Source organism: Sciurus vulgaris (assembly GCF_902686455.1).
Source record: "Sciurus vulgaris genome assembly, chromosome: 12".
NCBI classification, from domain to species: domain Eukaryota; kingdom Metazoa; phylum Chordata; class Mammalia; order Rodentia; family Sciuridae; genus Sciurus; species Sciurus vulgaris.
Window position 1 is genome coordinate 84,540,880 of NC_136473.1, and position 21,032 is coordinate 84,561,911.

The window sequence follows — 21,032 nt, forward strand, 5'->3', positions numbered from 1 at the left end:
AAAAAAAAAGTTCCAAAGCACCAGTAATCTGGTGACAATATTCAATAACCGAAAATATTCTTTTCTCCATTAATATATTATCAACTATAAATTTTAGAAAAATTTTCATTTTCTGAAAGACTGTCAACACTTTGATTAGTAGAAACGACCAGAGAATTTGCTCTGCTCTAGTAACTGCATGCTTCAGATTATAATACTAAATTTACTTTACTGGAAAAAGGTAAATAAAAATATTTAGAGTATGAATACACATGCAATATGTTTAAAAAATTCTTAATTCCATCCTACCTTGGAGTTTAAATGTTCCATAACCAAAGACAGTTCTATCTTAAGCAAAGTTGATTTTTCCCTACTCTCATTTAATCTCCTCATCTAATGCTCTTTACTATTACTCCCCTATAGAAGTCTGCTTACTTAACAATTTCTGGTCACAGGATGTGGCTGCCTCAGTTTTTATCTCCATCTGGCAGAACATAATCAAACTAACTATTTGAGCTCTTAGCTCCTACCTTGTCGCAACTAAACTTTCCTGTGTACCAGTTCCTTGACCCCCACAACATGACATGATTTTTTGTAAAAATCCCAAGTCAGTAAATTTCCTCTGAGAACTTGTAGCAATGCATGACAAAAGAATTGATCCAGTGCTGTGCAGTAGAGTTCATTGTATTTGCTCCCTGGTCTGGCATCTGTGGCCACACAAAAGTCTCTGGTGTATCTTGATATATCGCTCCTGTACAGTACGTCTCCGTATTAGTCCCTCCTCCTCCACTGACAGCTATCTGGATCCAGTAGGGATGGGGTGGGAGAATGGGGTGGAAGAAAGAAAGAAAGAAAGAAAGAAAGAAAGAAAGAAAGAAAGAAAGAAAGAAAGAAAGAAAGAAAGAAAGAAAGAAAGAAAGAAAGAAAGAAAGAAAGAAAGAAAGAAAGAAAGAAAGGAAGGGAAGCAACAATACCTTTTAATTTAAAAACTGATGACAACAGAGTCCTACTCTTTCCATATTCAAAGGATGACAATACATCTATATTCTTTTTCACTCTGAAGCCTTTAATGTTGTATTAGATCTTATCAGGCACAACTGCCCTGCACAACTGCAATGAGGAAAGGAACACCTATGATTGAGGACAGTGAACACCTATGATTATAAGTGAGTTTCTATTTATCTTTGAAACAATGACCTATTACTAGAGACAGCTAATTATTACATTTTTAAAATGCCAGTTACCAGGAATATATTTTATATATTTTAAAGTTTCTTAAACTTATGAAATATTTTGTATTTCACTATCACTAACCATTTCTCACCTGCAAATATTTTTATCACTTATATTCACTGTATATAAATTACTGAGGTGCCCTTTGGTCATTGTGTACCGTAACCAACAAACTTCATGGTGAATAACACTTAGTGGTTGATTTCAGAAGAAACACCCAGTGTCTAACCATGTAGTCTAGAACAGCACCACATCATCCCTGGAACATCCCAAAGAAATTACAGCTGCTTTAGTACTTCTCCATGAAGGTGATAAGGCAAGCAGTTTGTTCTTAGGACATTTGGCAAAGCCTGGAGATATTTTGAGTTGTCACAGTTGAGGGGGGCATGTGGTGGGATACCACTACATCTAGTGTGTCGATGCTACTAGGAGTCCTATGATACATAGGACAGCCCCATTCTCCAGCTGAAATGCTGATAGCTTCAGGATTGAGAAACCTAAGTTTACATTCTGTTGAAAAAGAAACTGAAGCTTGAAAAGGTCAAGTAACTTGCTCAATGCTACATATCAGAATTAAGTACGGTGAAAAAAATTAGTGGCAGATTTAAGATTCAAAACTGCCCTTAAATGCCTAATTCAATATTCATTCCATTACATCACGCAATGGATAAATACCTCATAATACACCAAACTGGACTAAGTTTCCTCATTTTTATTATAATAAAGGACAGGTCATTGAACATCACTGAGATACAGTTTTCTCATTTGTAAACCAGACAGTTGAAATAGATGATTTCTAAGGTCCCTTTTTAACTCTGAAATTGTACTATAATGTAAATAATAATGCCGTATGTTTCAGTGGCTACCAAATTTTCAAATTTCTTTCTGTTTAAACTTTTTCTTCAGGAGTCTAGCCCAAGTAGAAGCAGTAATAATTGTGGTGAATTTAAAAAATAAAGTGTTGCGAGCAATAGTTGACTCTCACTAAATAGTAAAGAATATAAAATTCAGATGTTATTTAAAAATAGTGACATGAATAAAAGTCATGTCTCATTTCTGATCAATGTGAAGACAAGGTCTTCTTGCACTCTGTGTAGAAATTAACTTATTTTGGCTATATTTATACAATATGAAGACTTTAAAAATAAATGATGTCAGTCATGTAAATAAACAAGAATTCTTACTACATTAACTGAATTGGTTGGACAGATTCAGTCCATTGACATATTTCTTGAAATAAAAATTTCCCAAAGTATTCATAAATCTGTAATTCACTCTTGGTAACTTAACATGGAAATAATGGGTACACATTTAAATTTCTCATTCTTATCTGTGAAAAAAACTAAAAATTATATTTTTGTTGAAATATTGTTATGCATATATTAATGTGAATTTTGAGGAGCTTTATATGATTTGCTCAAATTCGAGTACATATTATTCTCTTATAATAAGAAGGCAAAGTTGAAAGAAATGAGGATCAATTGAAATGTATTTGAGAAAGGAACCAACAAACCAAAGTTGCTTGTTATGTGCTGTATTTTGTCAAATGAAGAGTTAAACAGGCTAATTGCTACAACTGTAAAATAGGGAAGTAGATAAAAAGAGAAAATACACAGCCATCTTCTCTTCACTAAAAACAAAACTAGTATGTGTAATCTGTGTACATAAATTACAATCCCTAATTTTAAATTCCTTTCATTAAAAAATTAGAGAATAAAATCTTAGCTACTGCCTTGTTGGTTCAATCTGCTAACTGAATTTATTTCAATTAGAGGAAAATAAGCTGTCATTTTATTAATCAAAAAAATTGCACAAAAGAATTTTAATCTGACCCATGTGCCATCATTATTGTTAATCTCAGTACATTTTCACAACATTTTGATGGACCTTAAATCAATTAACACTATAAGGGAAAACATCTGTGCTTCTAATACATTTTAGGGTAGCTTTTAATATTGCTTTTATAAGGAATCTAAAATGAGTTTAATTGAAAATGCCATAATTCATTGTGTGTTAAAACAGTAGATTTTAAAATCAAGTCAATTTATTAACAAACCTGTGGCATGTGTATCTGTAAGAGAGGATTATTAGAAAAGCCAGAGGAAGGAAATGTTTTCTTTCCCATCAAATCCAGATGTTCAGCCCATAAAATGGAGGCCTAGCATAAAAGGCAAGTTATGGTACTGGGATCCTTAGGAAGTGTAACTTCTGAGAAAATTCAAATTAGATTTTTAAATAAGTTGTCTTTGACTTTTGTTTAAAAATAAAGTGATATTTTCAGTATCAAATATGAAATGGAATAATGAATGAATTAAAATAAAAGGCACATGATGTTTCCAAAACACCTTCATGACAAGATTTTTGTTCTAAAATATAAATAATTTCTTTTTAGCAAAAATAAAGACCCATGATAAGCATTTTATTTCATGCTTTGATGAAATATAAACTGGAGTCAATATTACACAAAATCATTGCTTTAGGAGTTGCACTGATTTTTCTTTTTTCTTTAGTCAGTTGCTCTTTAGCATACAGATATTTGTAAAATAGATTAATTACAAAACAGGAGTTAACATTGACAATGGCCAAACAGTCTGTATTTTGATTTACAAAATAATATGTGAAATATTTCTTATTTTTAAATCAAAATTTCAACTTTCACTCCAACTCTTGAAGTGAAAAACCATGAGAAGCTAATTTTAATAGTAATAACAGAATTTCTGCACTCCTTTATAGTTTTCCAAATGTTTAAATAATGTAACAATCCCTCACATTATTCCATTTTATTACATTTTACAAAATGCTTTCATGTTCATTTTCTATAACTACCCTAAACTAAGAAGCATAAAAATCAAAATTGAGTTTAGGAAATATATTCTATCGCATATAACAAGAAAAGTCATTTGGAATTCTTTTTTCTCTTCTTGGAAATGGACTAAGTTAAATGGGAAGACATGTTTAGTAAAATTGACATTAATAGAAAATAGCTTTAGTTTTACAATGCTCCTGCAAAATAGAATGTGACAAAACTGGCACAAATTTCACATTTGACAACTAAAGGTATTTTTATTATTCTTATTTCTCTGCCTTTGAAGTACTTCTTATATTGTATCTGACTTGTTCCAATTCCAGAATTTTGAGGTTCTGCTTGCCTTTGATCTCTCACTAGCATTCCCAATACTTCTTTCATCCAAGCCTTTCTAGCTGCCCTGAACACAACACCACTGTCTATTAGTAGAAAAGGGAAAATCTATTTCAAAGGCTTTGGTGATTGTTCTCTTGTAGGTCAACCTGAAAGTATCTTTTATGTCCCCCAGTGTGAGAACCTCCACCTTCTTGAATCTCCAGTGACTCCTGGGTTCCATCTGTTTGAAAGTCGCCCATCAGCAAAGAGCCATCACAGCTGTTCACATTTACATGAGGCTCATTCCTCTTATAGTTCAATGGGATGTTATTTCCTTTTTTTTTTTCTTAAACTTTTATCCTTGAAACAATGGGTCCAAAATAAATTTTTTAAAAAAGCTCTGATATTTGTTCACCTAATTGAGCTAACACATCTGAAAACCGATTATTTAAGCTTACTAAGGTTTTATCTCCTTGTTATTTACAAAACACAAGCTTTTTCTGCATTACAGCAAATTACACTTTCAGATTCACAGTAGACAGTGCCTACATGCATGGTTTCTATTTCTCACACACTAGGGTAGTATTTTCATTGAATTGGCATGTTTTCTCTCAATTGCTCCCTTTTCCCACACTCTCAAATTTACCCTTTAAAATGTGGATTAAGCAGAGGTGCTTAAATTGCTCCTTTATATTCATATGAAAATTAAGCAGGGGCAGGAGGAGAAAATGATAAGACTTTCTCCTGTGTGGACTGAAGCTTTCTATATGATTTCACTATTGAGATCATAAACCACCAAACCATCTTGTGCCCATTTTCAGTGTAAGCAAACTACCACAATGCAAAATAAATATCAATAATATTTAGATTACTTATTCTTTGAGTTTAAATATAATTGTTTCACCTATTAAAACTAATGTCAAAGAGGCTGGAAATGTAGCCCAGTGGCAGGCACTTGCCTAGTATGCATGAAGCTCTGGGTTTTATCCTCAGCAGTGGAAGAAAACAAATAATAATAAGAAAAACTTGAAAAATAGATTAAGTAAAATAAAACTAATAGCCGAAGTCTGCCTATATATTCATTTAGTAATCCTAAGAATTCAGAAATAATTCTGAGGCTGAAGAACACAGTGTTTTATCAAGTAGCCATAGGGCCCCAGGCCCTAGGGGGACACTTAGTGTTACTCCCCTTCCTGATTCATCCTTTCTCAATTCTAGTATTTAATATTAGAACAAAGAAAATCAAATACTACTATTTCCTCTTACAATATGATAGCCAGTAAGTTTTACTAATATCTGGAAACAGGCAGCTATAAGCTAGAATCTGTAACAATTTGCAAACTTAAGTTAAATATGATAACATCTGTAAAATATTGAAAATAGTTCCTGGTACATAGTAAGCCTGGCTTTTCTTTTTTTTTTTTAACTTTTTTACTTTTTTACTTTTTTTTTTGTTTGTTTGTTTGTTTTTAGTGTCTGGGATTGAACTCAGAGGCCCTTAACCACTGAGTCACATCCCCAGCCCTTTTTTATTTTGAGACAAGGTCTCACTAAGCTGTTTAGGACCTGGTTAAATTGCTGAGGCTGGCTTTGAACTCATGACCCTCCTTCTTCAGTCTCTGGAGCTGCTGGAATTACAGGCATGTCCCACCTTGCCCAGCCATTAACTACTTTTTGTGTTAGCTTAGTACTTAGTACAGACTACTAGTAAGTATCAAAACAAGCTGCTCTAAAATATAAATCTCTTTTAAGTAAACCTGCTGAGCCTGATATCAAAAGATTTATTTCGTATGCTTCATCCTTATGGAGCATTTTAGTTTTACTTAATAGCTGCTAAAATGACAACCAATTGTTTTTCAAATTTTTTGAAGAAATGGGAGATTTAAAATTTAATTTAGTAATAAGCCTTTTATATAACCAATAAACACCCATAAAAAGACTCCAATCTGTTCAAGCATTAACTTAAGTAGTATTTTTAACTATTTTTAACAATATACATCAAAACAAAATACATGTCACTAAGCAACTTAACAGAGCATTATATTTTCAAGACACTTTCCAGCTAAACTTCTAATCCATTAGCTTCTCAATGCATTTTGCAGGTTTTATTAAAAGAAATTACGTAAAGCCACACCTTTCTTGTATTTTAGCAACTATGCTTAGCAAGTGGTATATTAGATAAAGATTTAATTCTTCTAAATATTGTGACAAATTTCTTCATAATTACTTTTCTGACCATGTTAAAGTAAATAGGGATATTTGCCAATAGTTAGGAGGCTCATAATCACCGTTCACCCTTTCAAGATGAGACATAGATTCAGATATTCATGTGGAATGTGGAATTTACTGACTTCTCAGTATATACCACCAAGAGTGCTATGCCCCACCATACACTCATGGACTCTTATTTTAACATTCAAAGTAAAATGTATTTTGTTTTCCCCCACTGGCTAGCCCTTCTCATTTTGTCTTCCTATCTCTTCTCCTCAACCCTTTCAATTATGGAGTGTTCCAAATTAGGATTAGGCCCTCTCCTCTTGTCCATCTAAATATTTCCTCACATGGTCTCATTCAGTCCTTTAGCTTTAAATTCCATTTGGTACACAATGACTCCCAAATTTGTGTCCCCAGTCAAGACCTAGCTAGTAAGCCCAGATTCTTACCTCCAACTGACTAGTTTTTATTTATTTTGTTTTTGTGTTTGGCAGTGCTGGGGATGGAGCCCTGGACCTGGCACATGTAGGCAAGCGGTACTCAACCATTGAGCTATATCCCTCCTCCCCAGATGATTTCTTGATGTCTCTACTCATGTGTCTAATGAGAATTAAGGTATTAATATACAAAACAGAATCCTTGATTGCTTACCCTTAACTTGGTTCTTTCCAAGTTCAGTAACTCATGGGGAAAAAGAAAATTTTCTATAGTGTCTTTGGCCTTTCATGCAGCAACTTTCTTCATTCTAAGTAATTTTTTCCTTTTTTTTCCACCTTCACTGGCAACAATTAGTCTAGTAGTTCAGATCACCATCCCCTTTCTCCATCCCACTGATTCAACTGGCTCCAGGTATTGATTTACACCCAATAGATTCTCTTTATAGCAGCCAGAGTAGGGTCTTTAATATGAAAATATGATTAGGTCATTCTCTTCTTACAAGTTCAAAATGGCTTCATCTCATACTTAGGATGAAATCTAGGTTCTTTGCATTTTCAACAAGGCAGTATAGATCTGCTTCCTACTTGTCTTTCTAGCCTCAATATTAAACTTCCAGTGTTCACTCACCATACCACAGGTACCTGACCTTTCTGTGCCTTGAACTTGCCAATTTTTTGCTTCTGCCACAGCACCTTGGCCCCTGGCATTTCCTCTCACATAGATCTCTTTGTTGTTGTCTAACCAACACATGGTTCAAAGACACTTCTTCAAAGAAATCTTCTTTGATCAGCCTATTTAGAGAAGCGTTCACCCCTGAATCTGGCCTATCACTATCATTTCAGACTGTTCAATTTTCTTTGCAGAACTCAATTGAAATTTTCTCAATTATTTATTTCTTTTCCTGATTGTTATCTTCCCTTGCTAGGATATAAGTTCCATGAGAGTGGACATCTTCTCTGTTTTATTTGTGATTGGGTCAGCATTGAGAACAGTTTCTGTTACATAGTAGGGACTCTGTAAACAACTGTAGAACCAGTAAACAGATCATCTCATTTACTATCTCATTATTATTCTCATTTTATATCAGAGGAAACTGATGCACGAAGGGTAAATTTTTGCAATCTTCCATGATTAGCAGGTTCAGACTGGCATCTAGACAAGATTTTGAATATTGACTTCTGAAGTATTTTAAAAGTAGAGCTTGACTGAGTCCAACGTCTGCATCATCATCTAATTTACTTTCATCAGCTTCACGGCTCTTTTCATTTCCTTATCTACTTCCCTCATATCACTTCCCGTCAGAGTCAGAACTCTGAGCTGTTATCTTGTGTTTTACTGTTCTCCTTAGCTATTATATATTTTGATCATATCTAAGGTATCAATAAGTAACTCACAGTATAAAAATGTGGATGGATGATTGAAAAGTAGAAATACTTAGGGTTTATTAGATCTAAGTTAAGTCCGATTTTAGAAACAAAAAGCTATATTTGGAAATCTAAGTCTAAGAAGTCAAAGTAAATTATTTGTCCTAAATTATCTGATTAGCAGTCCATATTTATTATGTTGACCAAATAACAAACTTTTTCTTTTCTGTCCCTTGAGTTATTGAGCCCAACTCAATAGGAAACTTATAGGAAAGTATAAAATAGCTCTGCCTGATTCATTTAATGCATCTTTTGGATGACTATGAAAAGATTATTTGGTGTCTACACTTCCTGGAATAAGATGAGAACCTTATGTGTTTTCCATGATCAAAGTGTTTTAACAAAGGTCAAGTTACTTCCCTTGTACTTCAAAACAAAAATTTAGATACCTTAGTGAATTATTCAATGGCTTTCACTTTATGTAATATCAAAAACCAATTAAGAAGGGGAAAATCCATTGTTTCCATGGTATCACTCACCTCAAGGCAAACTCAGCCCTGTACTTCATTATCCTCTTTTTCAAGATGATAGTTAACATGTCACTTTTGCATTATTTGTGTGGCATCAGCAATCATGGTAAAGGAAATTAAAAGTCAAAATGTCTTTTTGCTTTTTCCAAGTGGCATAGTCTCAAATGAATTTTTCTTGCCAAAGATATGGAAGAGGCTAGTGTATAAAGGTTCAAGGAAGTAGGTAAATCAAATGAATGGGATTTAAATGCATATTTCACCCAAATGACCAATAGCCCCTCAAATCCTGCTGTGTTTTGCCCACCCACATAGTCATGGCTGCAATTACTGTATTATCAAGCAGAATACACAAGATCCAGTAATCACTGGAAAAAGGATAGGCCTAGAATCAGATAGACCCAGGTTAAAATTCCAGCTTTCACCCCACCCAACCCCGATTTGTTTCTCTGCTGGTGACTGCAAAATCACTCTGAAAGAACACCAAAAAACCTAAGGATATGTTTGTGTGGTGTGTATGGATGTTTGCACTTTTCTCCCCATATAGCTATTTTATTTTCAGAATAAATCACAAAACTAAATAAAGGAATTTTGGGACATCATCTAGTCCCTTTTTGCATCCACAACTTCAAAAAAATATATTAAATAATAATCTACACAACCCAGTGGCAACTGCAGAACTATAACTGAAGAGTTTGTTGAGAAAAATCTAGTCAGATCTGGGGTCTGGAGGTAGTTTTACTATATTACACCTAGATTTAAAATTAAAATCTAAATGATTTTTAGTTATAATTTTAAAAAGGCTATCAACACCAATAATTATATGTAGCAAGGAACATTATCACTTCGATGAGCAAGCTTTTGGGTGCTGATGGAGACTTTGGAAGATTTAAAATCTCATCTCTAAGCAGTCACTGCCATAAATAGATTGCAGACTGCATGAGAACCAGCACAGGAAGTGGTACTCCCAGCAAGCAGCACAGGGAAAGCACTCATCAAATAATTGTTCCTCAAAAGAATTAATAAACTAATGAATAAATGAACAGATTTAGTTGTCCTGGTCAAATTAGATATTCAGAATGTTTTTACGTTTTGGGTACTGGTAATCTGTGAGATTTTCATTTGCCCATTTATCCATTTCTGTATTCCTCTCATTGTCTAGAATGATCATGATTTTCCTAGAAAAAAATAGGATATGCAATTTTATACATAGCATGTGATCAAAAGAGAAAGAGGGAGAAAAATAAATGATAGCAAAAACTTTATGCAATTTCTTCCATCTTCTCTTGCCTGAAATATGCAAATGTTCTGTCATGTAGGAAAATCCATCTTGGATAATTCACTTAAATAAGGACAATAACAAAAGGACAGAATTAAAATCGTTCATAGAACCATGAAGTGCTTCCTACCTACAGGGCTGGGTCACACTCACAGACCATCTGTGCATTCAGAAAACAAGTGTCAGGAACCTACAGACACTGATGAATAAGCAGAAACTCAGTGACAAGCTACATGAGCTCACCAGCTGCTATGAGAACCCAGTAAAGAACACTCCAAGAGGGGTTATTCAGAGACCAGCACAGCAGCAAAGCACATACCCAGGTGAAAGTGGTGAAAGAGCAGGGGATGTAGCTGTAGTTGGGGGGCTGCCCACAGAAGGCAGGCATGATTTTCTAGCTAAACTTTGAAGTGGAATTATAATTTACTCAATAGGAAAGAACAAAAAAGATATCCAGAGAATTAAAAATAGCATAGCCAATGGCTCGGAGACAGGAGATTATTGTATTTTTAGAAAAATGAAAGTTACAACAATAGTATATAGCATATGTCACAAAGCAGCTACAGACAAAGTTGGAGAAATCTTGAGGGATTCAAATATCAGATAGAACTGCGAGTGCAATGTTAATTGTTTTTATTTTTACTAATACACAGAGACAAAAAGGTAGGGTGATTTCACACTTTTACACTCCACCATTTTACACTGAGGGCATGTTAAACCAATCATGTCAATTTTTATTTATTTATTTATTTTTTTACTTTTTACTCCACAAATAAGTAGTTCCAAGTTTGTAAGCTAATCAGAATATCATAAAAATGAGTGAGAATTAAATGTAATTCTATAGTGCAGTTCCAGAGATGTTTCTAAAGTTCCCAGTGGCTACCTATGGAATAATCAAAACTCTTAAAATCTCAATGTTAATCCAGCTGAAAGTGCTCTCAGTCTCAAAGTGAATGCTATTGATGGAAATATCAACCTAAGTTTGAGAATGGTTAATGCTTCTCAATGTAAGTTTGAAAAAAATGAAAAAGTAAATCATTTTAGGTATCATTGGAATGCAAAAATAAATAAATAAATAAGTAAATAAATAGAAGTTGCTAAAACAGGGTACAGGAAATCTATCTAAAAAGAATAAGTAAGCCATTTTTGAAAATTTTAGAGGTTTATTATTTTACAAGTAAAATTACACTTAGAAAAATAATGACAACTAGGTAAAATACTGTAATCAGTATAATTTGACAGGGATAAAACTGATTCATGAATTTAATAGTATAAGTAATTGAAAAAACTTAAATGAAAGGGATGCTATTGAATTCAGTAAAGCAAAAATGAAAATTAAAAAATTGGAAATTATTTAATTAAGCTACACAGAAATAACTAATTTGGCTTAATGAAGTTTTTTTTTTTTTTGTACAATGCAAGAAAAATCCATTGATGTTGGCATATCTTATTTTTATTTAAAAGTTGAATCAAACATCCCTAGTATCAAAATCATGGGATCATAACATTCTCTACCCAATAGGGAGTCACTCAGGGAAGGATGCTTAAATATCAGATTTTTGTCCTTTTACAGAGTTTATTCTGTAATTGCAAGTATGGGACAAGTAGGGATTGAAGGAAAATAAGTTTTCAGTCTATTGTTAAAATAGAAAATGGTTAAAGTATTCCTAATGAAGAGAGTCAAAGGCAATGGAATATACAGAATCTTTAAAATACAGAATTCAGAGCAGCCCAAAAAATCTCTGAAAAGGCATGCAAAGTTAAAAGAAATCAAAGATCTATAAGGATTTATTACTCTACCCCTTAACTTTTAAACTGTTCCTTTATGTCCTCAAAGTGTCTCAAATGAAATGATAATTGTAATTGTGCTTCAGTACTAAAGAGCTTTGTGCTGTGATTTCATGGGATGGCATGAATGATATGTATCACTTTATAGACAGTAGTATTTCTTATTACTTTGAATGCTTACAAAAACTTATGGATAAGGAAACTATCTCGAGGGAAAATGATTTGGATCAAAATTACACAATTTTACTGTCATTTATAACTAATTAGAACAAATAAAAAAAATTTTAAAAAGAATGAAAAAAATTATACAATTCATAGAGTTGTATTTCCAAAATATTTATTTCAAATGCCATAGTATTGCCCAACATGGAATGACTCCTGCCTCTATCCTACTATGCTGAATATTTTTTTCCTTTCTTTGTAAACAAATTACTAGGGTTTTTTTTAAGTGGGGGTATATGAAATAGAGTGACCACCTCTCACTCTCATATCACTTTGATATCATCTCTTAACATCACTGCTATTTTTATAGGTTTCTCTAAACTATCTTCTGGAATATTGGAAAAACATTTCCAATGTAAAATACAAAGATTTTTTTCTTTGTCTATCAATGGACTTTATTAAAGTTTCACTTTCTCACTGTCCATGGGTGTGATGCTGGGTGACCCCTCAGTTCTTGCCTCCAGCCAGTGACAGCAGATCACTATTTGGAAATCTGATAGTTTCCTTCCCATTGCTCAAATTTTAATTGAGAGTAATTTTTGAAATGTATGAGTGGTGATCATTTTCCCTTGAATATCATTGCATTGTAATTATAATTTTATCATAAATCAATATACACAAGTTATAGAGTTTTCAGTAAAGCAATTTTTTCACTTTAAACAGTGGTCTCATTTCTAGCAGGAAATGAATGTCTTAAACATGACCAGATAAGCACCATAATAATATGTTAACTTTTGTTTGAACTTGGGTCTGTAGTAAAGGATCTAAAAAAAATTTGAAATCCTTGCTGATTATCTTTGTAAAAGTGAATCCAATGAAGGTACTGTGAATGGATACAGTAGATGCTGGTTTATTTTGCTAGCATTGACTTTTTGTGTTTATGTGTGTCCTAGAACAAAGGATAAAATGTTTTCGTGAGTTTATTCTTCATGAATTATTTTGTGATTCCTAAACACAAAATTTTCTGCTCACTATGGTCATTCCTAAGCCTTTTTGACAGAGAAAATTTAAAATAGTACACTGACATATGTAAACAGGAAAGCAGATTAAAGTTTTCAGATAATTATTAGATATTTTCTCATCTAAATGTTGGTTAGAGTCATGTATGCAAAATCCAGTGATTACTATAATTATTTCTTTATATTTCATATGTGGATATATATACACATATATATGTAGAAGTAGACATCATATATTACCATATCATATGTTACTAAATGAAGAGCCTGCTGTATTTTATTGTTACCCCATACCATGGTCTAAAGAGTGCTCTCTTTCCATATGTAAAAGTCCTATCACTAATGCACTGGTAATAGCAACTACTGTGGAGCTAAGCATCTAGTACTGACAAAGATATTTAGTCTAAACTGAATTTAAGTTTAAACTGAAGTTAAATTTCTAATATGATTTTTTCCTGTATAAATAATATCATAATTTTATGAAGATTGGGAAACCCTGAATAGCTAGGGTAATGAAAATTTTTCTCTGTACCTCACTGAGTTAATGCATGTGTTTGAACAGGCAACTGTGTCTTCATTAACACTGTGTGTCCACCAACAAAACTACAAATCTCAGGGTTTTACTCAGACTGAAGCTCACTCTCACACTGTCTTGTAAGAAATGGTTCCCAGATTCCTTGCAACCGCCCTGCGTCCACACATCTCCATCTGCTCTTGCAAACAGTCCAAGTGCACTAGCATGAGGGTCCCGCCAGCATTTGCAAGGGCTGGTCTTGACTCTGTTATCCTCCTGCCACATGAGTGCTTCCTTCTCTACACCTTCCTTTCCTTTTTGTGGGGACCTGCATTTGAAGAATGACACTAACCCACCCTATCACCTTAGCAAAAAATGTCCAAAGAGCAGGTGGAAGAAAATTTAGAAATATTTCAAACTATGGATTTTAAAGAACTAAGGGAGGCTTCTCCAGACAAGAATTGAGACAAGGAGATGAAAGAAAGAAATAGGAAAAAAAAAAAAGGGGGGGGGGGCAAAAGCCACTCCCCCAACTTGGCTCTCTAATTTTATTTTTCCTGCTCATAGTCTCTTTTGACCACCCTCTCTGAGATTTCCTCCTCTTCCTTCTTCATCACTATAATCTACAGTATAATTAAGAATAAAGGTACTTTGGATGAGGCAGAGGGGAGTGAAGGGAGGGGAGGGAGTATGAGGGGAAGAAGGATAGTAGAATAAATCAGACACTATTACCCTGTGTGCATATATGATCACAGGACCAGTATGATTCCACATCATGTACAACCAGAAGAAGAAGTTGTACTCCATTTATGTACCATGTGTCAAAATGGATTCTACTATCATGTGGAACTAATTAGAACAAAAAAAAAAAAAAAAGAAAGAAAGAAAGAAAAGAAAAGAAAGAAAATTCACTATTTACTCAGTATCTGGTAAGAAATAAAGTACAAAATATATGAAAAAAGACAAAGACATAGTTTCTGCATTTACGAAGGTTGCAATGACAGTGAATCCACTGAGGCACATATCATCACCATCATCACAACAGTTAAAACAGTATTTGAAAAATGCCAAGGAAAGGGAGTAAAAGAACCCAATTTCAGTGGAGATATTTTGTGGCAAGAGTGACAAAAGAGAATGTCAGTGAGGAGATGTGACTTGCACAGGGCACAAGAGGCCTTGAGGGAGAATCAAAGAACTGGACACTGAACCACCTCTTGCTTATTCTCTTTCAATCCTTAGAAAGGGAAGGAAAGATCACCACCAACTCCATGCCCAACTCCCAGCTCATTGGCACACCCAGCTGCTCTGCCTAGAGGATTAGAATCTACATCATGGGCAATGAGAAGATATCAGAATTTCCCTCTTTCTATTGTATTTTTAAGCTGTACAATGTACAAAGACAAGGATGAGACTGATTAGAAAACTAGTATTTAAGAAAACAGATGGATTAGAAAATTTTTATATATTACAGGTGAAAACTAATGCAGCTGTGAATTAAGGTGATGGCAAGGAGGGGTAGAATGAGGGAAAGATTTTAGAGATTACTAAAAAGGAAAATTTCAGGAGTTGAAGAGCATAGTAAATGTTTTTGTTTAGGAAAGGAGGTAGGTTTCATATTTCTGAGGGATTAATCTGAAAATGGAGAATTAGGAGCACAACACATAATAGATTATAGTAATCTACTCAGATGGTAGAAAGCAAGAATAAAACTGGCCAAGTTTATAGGACCCAAATATTTATAAGGCAGATAAATATGGCAAAATAGTAGTTACATTGATGACTGGTAACAACTAGCATATATAACTCACATATACGATTATAGAACATAACTCACGCAGATAGAATATATGTGTATCTTTATGTATATAAATAACGTAGCAATATTTCTGTTCCTACAGTACTTATTTGTCACTGATAAAAGGATAGCAGAAGAATAGAGAAAGAACCCAGCTCAAGCTGACACCTCTGTCCCTGTGCTTAGTTATGTAGAGAAAGAGAATAAAAGGAAATACAGACCTCTAACCCCACTTTACCTTCCCTTAACACAATACACTTCAGAATCTAGCAATAATAAGAAAAGTTTTTAGTAGGAAAATATTTTTAAAAGATCAATTAAGCAATCATGCACACACCTCAGATTCTCTGAAGCTGCATTTAGCACTTAATAGAAATGCTTATCAAATTCAATTAATAATTTGCATTGAATGTCTGTGATGTGCAAGATACAGGATGTGTTTGTGACATGAGTTATTTTTTTAACATAGATGGAAAATGAATTATGTTCAGGAAATGAGACTTAACTGTTATGATTCATAACATAACTCATAGCACATTTCACAAGGCATAGTTCAAAGTACTCTTAACTGTTATACTATGGAGGGGTAGATTTGCCTGGCACTACAACTTTATTATGGCCAGAGAACACTCACCCATACCTGCACTATCAAAATTATCATTCTTCCCTAGAATTATTTAGAAATTTTAAATAAAGCTTTAGTTTCCAATTGTCAGTTGAAACTTTTGTGTAAAACTGATCTCAACATTGTTATTGCCTTGCAAAGCCTACCTTTGACCTTGTCCACATGTGCATTTTATTTTATTTTATTTTTAACACGTTTATTTTAGAGATTAAATAAAGCATTTGAGTTGTATGCATAATAATTCAAGATGTCTCTTCTACATTTGACTATTTCTTAATACTTTTAGAACATAAAATATGAATTTTGCTAACATTTATTATTTCCTGTGGACACTAATTATAACATATTTAAATAAAACATAGGATTGTTGCTAATAAATAAAAATATGTAATTTAAAGCAATTATTTTCCAAATTATACATTGAATCACAAAGTATCTCTTGGAACTTAAAAGTATGCTAAGCTACATTTGCAGATACAAAAGATTATGTCAATATATGTTTTCCCCAAATATTTATATATTCAACAAGACTCTCAATACTTTTTGTAAAAAATGGTTGTTTTTAATATTAATGTGACAAAGGTAAATGTGAATTTTCAAAATAGATCTGTACATATCTATCCATTTATAGCATAAATTATTTAGAAAAGTTGATTTAAAGGTTTCCAGATCCATATACTTTTATTTTGATCATGAATTCAAAGATATTCCTTATGATGAAAACCATTTATAGATTAATTTGAATTTTCATGGTGAATTGGTCTATGACCTACAAAATGTTTTAGTATCCTTTTATACTTATTTATAAATGTTTCGCAACATTTTCTGAAAGTGAATTTTTAGTGTCCCCTGATTTATGATAATATACATTTATCATCTTATGACATTACCGTTTTTCATAATTTGCTTTTGATTATGATAAAAAGACTTCACAGGGGTGGCAACTTGACAAACATTTTCTGTAATATAAGAAATGCTGCACCTAGGTAGACTTTTTGAAATTCAGCTTTCCAATGAAAAACAAAACAAAACTAATCACCACAACAAAAATCTTATCTTACAGTGTTTTTCTTTCCACTGTCATAGGTTACTTAAAAAATAAACTGAAACTGTAACATGATCAGGAGGTAGTTGCTGCCCTGACTTTCAGAGGGAAGGAGAGAGGGGGGGAAAAGCTGGCAAAACAAGATTTTTTTAAAATAACTTTTTCACTTAAAGAGTAGCTTGAATTTCTACAAAGAGCCTAATTTCAGTGCTGTTTTATTAAAAATAGTTTCCTACATCATAAGGAGAAATGTTAAATATCTATTAGTTACATTTAGTAATGAACCAAAATGTATTCATGACCCAAACTGACAATCTTCCAGAAATAGCCACGAAGTAGACCATAACTGTACACAGATCTGAAGTTTAAATAGGGACCAGAAGTCCAATTCATTGCATTTTTCCATAGAACATAGAATTTGCATGATTTTAAAAATTTAAATATCTCTACTTCCCCAAGGCTATGATGCCCAGGAAGGGCTGTGGCCCTACAAGAATGTCCAAAGCAAAATATCATTAAAATTATTAGGAAGGCACTAAAGTTTGATTTAAAATGCATCCCATGAGAAGATGCCAAAAATCAATGTTTTATTAAATATATAAAGGTATTTTTTAACAATCATGTACCTACATGTTCAATAAAATATCTCGAATATTTCAATAGTAATAAAATTTGAGGAAGCAAACTCTTGATCCGAAAAGAGGGAGTGACTTTCATGCAACCAAGGCCATCTTATGATTTTTAAACAGTTCAGTTTTTACTAAAATATTTATTTTGTCATTAAATAATTCCTCAGACTTTCTCCTATGTGTGTTCATATCACCGTGAGGGTTAAGTAGCAGGGTCACCTTCGCAATACCTCAATAGTTTGTAAGTGAACAGATGCTATTTTTTGTTAAAATTGTGATTCCTCCACCCAAATACCTATGCATTTTTAAAAAGAAACAATATATTCTGTCACAAAACAAACCCTGGAGCCACAACAATCTTGACCATTTTACAGCAGGCTTATCAGTTCTAGTCCCCAACACACAATTTTTACTGTCTATTTCAAACCAATGTTTCTCCAAAAGAAAAGACAATCAAGTACGGAAATATTAATATTCTTGTACCTACCTGTAACAAGCGCCTCGGTGTCCAGAATGGCAAAGCCAAATGCCAAAAGTTTAAGCCACAAATACATGGTCATATCTGCAAATCAGTCGTATCCCTATGAAACAGCATGCGTCCCCCTGAAAGGCAAAATAATTATTATCTCTCCAAAAGATTTTCTCTGCAAACCCAAACCAAAAATAAAAGAAATGAATGCATACTCTTCACTGCTGTTTTATCAGAAGGGGAGCAATTTCCTCCTCTGCTACCCTAAGAACAAACCACTTGCCAGCTACATGGAGTTAGCAACTAGAAGGTGGTGATGTCAGATTCGGTTTTACTTACTTCTCCAAAAATACTGTAAAGGGACCTCTTTGCAGGAAGTTAAAAAAAAAAAAATTGTTCAAAGTAAATGCTATGCCATTTTACTTCCTTTAACTAGTTATACTAAGTTCTTAGGTCTTTTGAAAGATTTTTCCCCTCAAGTAAATTCTTCTTAAACCATTCCTACAGTAATTCTTTAGAATGTCTATTGTTGCTTTAAAAATAAAAATAGAAATCCCTTCAAAATAATAAGTAAATTTTCTAGGAGATGATAAAGCAAATTCTAGGAGATGATAAAACAACTTCAGCCTGGGTATGACAGAATGGGATTTGGCAAAATGATATGGTATCTGAAGCAGAAGAAGAGCCATGAGTTTGATTTTTTTTTAGATGACCAAGTGAAGGAATGAACTATCTATCTGGTCATTTTTGGCAATCAGTATCCTTCACCATGTGGGCATTCAAGCCTCAGCCACGTGACAGTTTGAGCATGGAACTCATTTTGTATGCAAATGTAACTTCAGAGGACTTAACACTTTCCCCCAAATTGTTTACCAGATATCCTTGTGAGGCTAGGAAGGGAACCAGAATGTTATTTCTACCACAGCACGTCCTGGTTCAAAAAATGATTGCATCTTTGACTTAGGGTATTCTTCATGTCACAGATGAGGGGGAAAAAACCAAGTGTCTTTTACAAAAGTTAGCCTTTTTTCTTTTTCTCACAATACTTTTCTAACTCTTTTGATAAATAAGACAATAAGTTAATATAAAATGTTCTTCATGTTCATGAAATAAGAAGATGATTACTAGCAAAATGCTATTGTGAATCCTGCTATACAAATAAATGAATTGGTATCATTATCATAATACAGGCACTAAAAAATAAAAGTAAACACAAGTACAATTCATTCTTTGAACTATAGGCAATACTTGGAGGACTTACAGGCAGGCAGCCTTTGCAGTATTTCTGCAATCCCCAGTTAGGGGATTGTATCTATGTAAATAAATATTTTGAAATTACTAGACTTACACTCTTACTTTGGCTGCTAGGAACTATAGAGACAAATTTGTACCTCTCTTTGTGCAAATGGAAATAACCTCACAGCTTAAACGCTGGCTAACATTTTCATAATATTATGATTATGATTGCATTCTATTTTGATTATTATTATCTGTGTTGCCTTATGAGTCTCTTATGAGACTCTTATGAGTATGTGCAAGAATTGTGCTTAACACTTTACACACATTATCTAATTTTTATTCAACTCTTGATTTGGATAATGTTACTATTCTCCATTTTGTCTATGTTGTTCTGAGAGAGTTTAGATGATTTGTCTAAGGCCTCACAGCAAGAGAACAGACAAGTTACGATTGGAACCCAAGTCCCCAAATTTCATCTTTACTTAATTACCATCCTTCATTTTCTCACTTCTTTCCCCAGTCTATCTGTCTATATATTTTTATAGTTTTTATCTCTAAGAAATAGATTATTAAGTCAGTAAAAATGATGTTGTTCTCAGTTCAGTACTGTGGATCAAACCCAGGGGTACTGGACCGCTGAGCCACACCTGAGCTCTTTTTATTTTATTTTGAATCAGGGTCAAACTAAACTACTGAGGCTTGCCTCAAATGTACCATCCTCCTGCTTCAACCTCCCAAGTTGTTGGTATTATAAGCACACTCTACCACACCTGGCTGTTTTTAAATAAGATTATTTTGAACTCACTAATTTTCATACAAGGACACCTAATGGAAAGTAGGAATCAGAGACCACAAATGTGAGTGCTTAGCTCTGCACTCTATTTCTTAAAACACATTTGTAATGGAAAAATCTTTGGGAATTAGTTTTAAATATCTTTAAGAATAGTCATATTTTGTTAGCATGCTTTTTATGGCCAAAAATTCAGCAAAACTAGAGGCCAGGAGGAGAGTGCATGACATATGATCTTTTAAAAGGCAGAAAAGTATACAAAATATACTTTCTATTTATATACATATATATGTATACATTTATATACACACACATATATTTGCAAAATGTGGATTTAGCACATTTGAAGAGACATCAAGTCACTTCAGTAAGTTAAGAGAATCAATTTGATTTCAGGCAAGTAGGTAGAGACAGTACACCTAAGGACTCTAAGACTAATAATAAATGAATTGGATTATTTTATGTTTAACTGAGTTGGATGATTCATTAAAATTAAGTTTAATGTCTACATAACATAAGCTTTTGAGTAGCAAAACCTATATTGTGTACTATAAAGACAAGGAAGTAGAGCCTGATGTATAGAGACAAGAATGGATAAATATATACACAATTCTGATGATTCACCATACAGGCAATAGCAAATGGCAGGTTTGACAACCCTGAGGTCCAGGCTTTGGGAAAACCAAGGAGGAAGTTCCCAGCAGGTTGTCAGGAGATGCATCACAGCTCTCTTTAGACAATGGAGAGTACGGCACTGGGAATGTTGGTAGCGGCAGCTGCCTTCCTTTAGCACATCTGGGGA

At 33.4% G+C, this 21,032-nt stretch overlaps 1 protein-coding gene across 9 annotated transcripts in view; it reads right to left on the reverse strand.

The window, feature by feature from the left end:
* Positions 1 to 18,538, reverse strand: part of PTPRC (protein tyrosine phosphatase receptor type C) — a 109,246-nt gene extending 90,708 nt beyond the window's left edge. For all 9 annotated transcript variants that reach the window (XM_079108162.1, XM_079108163.1, XM_079108157.1 and 6 more), the window contains exons 1-2: positions 18,417 to 18,538; positions 18,220 to 18,335 (exon numbers count right to left, since the gene is read on the reverse strand). In XM_079108162.1, coding sequence (XP_078964288.1) covers positions 18,220 to 18,292 — 73 coding nt within the window. In that variant the 5' untranslated portion in view covers positions 18,293 to 18,335; positions 18,417 to 18,538. The remainder of the gene's footprint in view (positions 1 to 18,219; positions 18,336 to 18,416) is intronic.
* Positions 18,539 to 21,032: the final 2,494 nt, after the last annotated feature.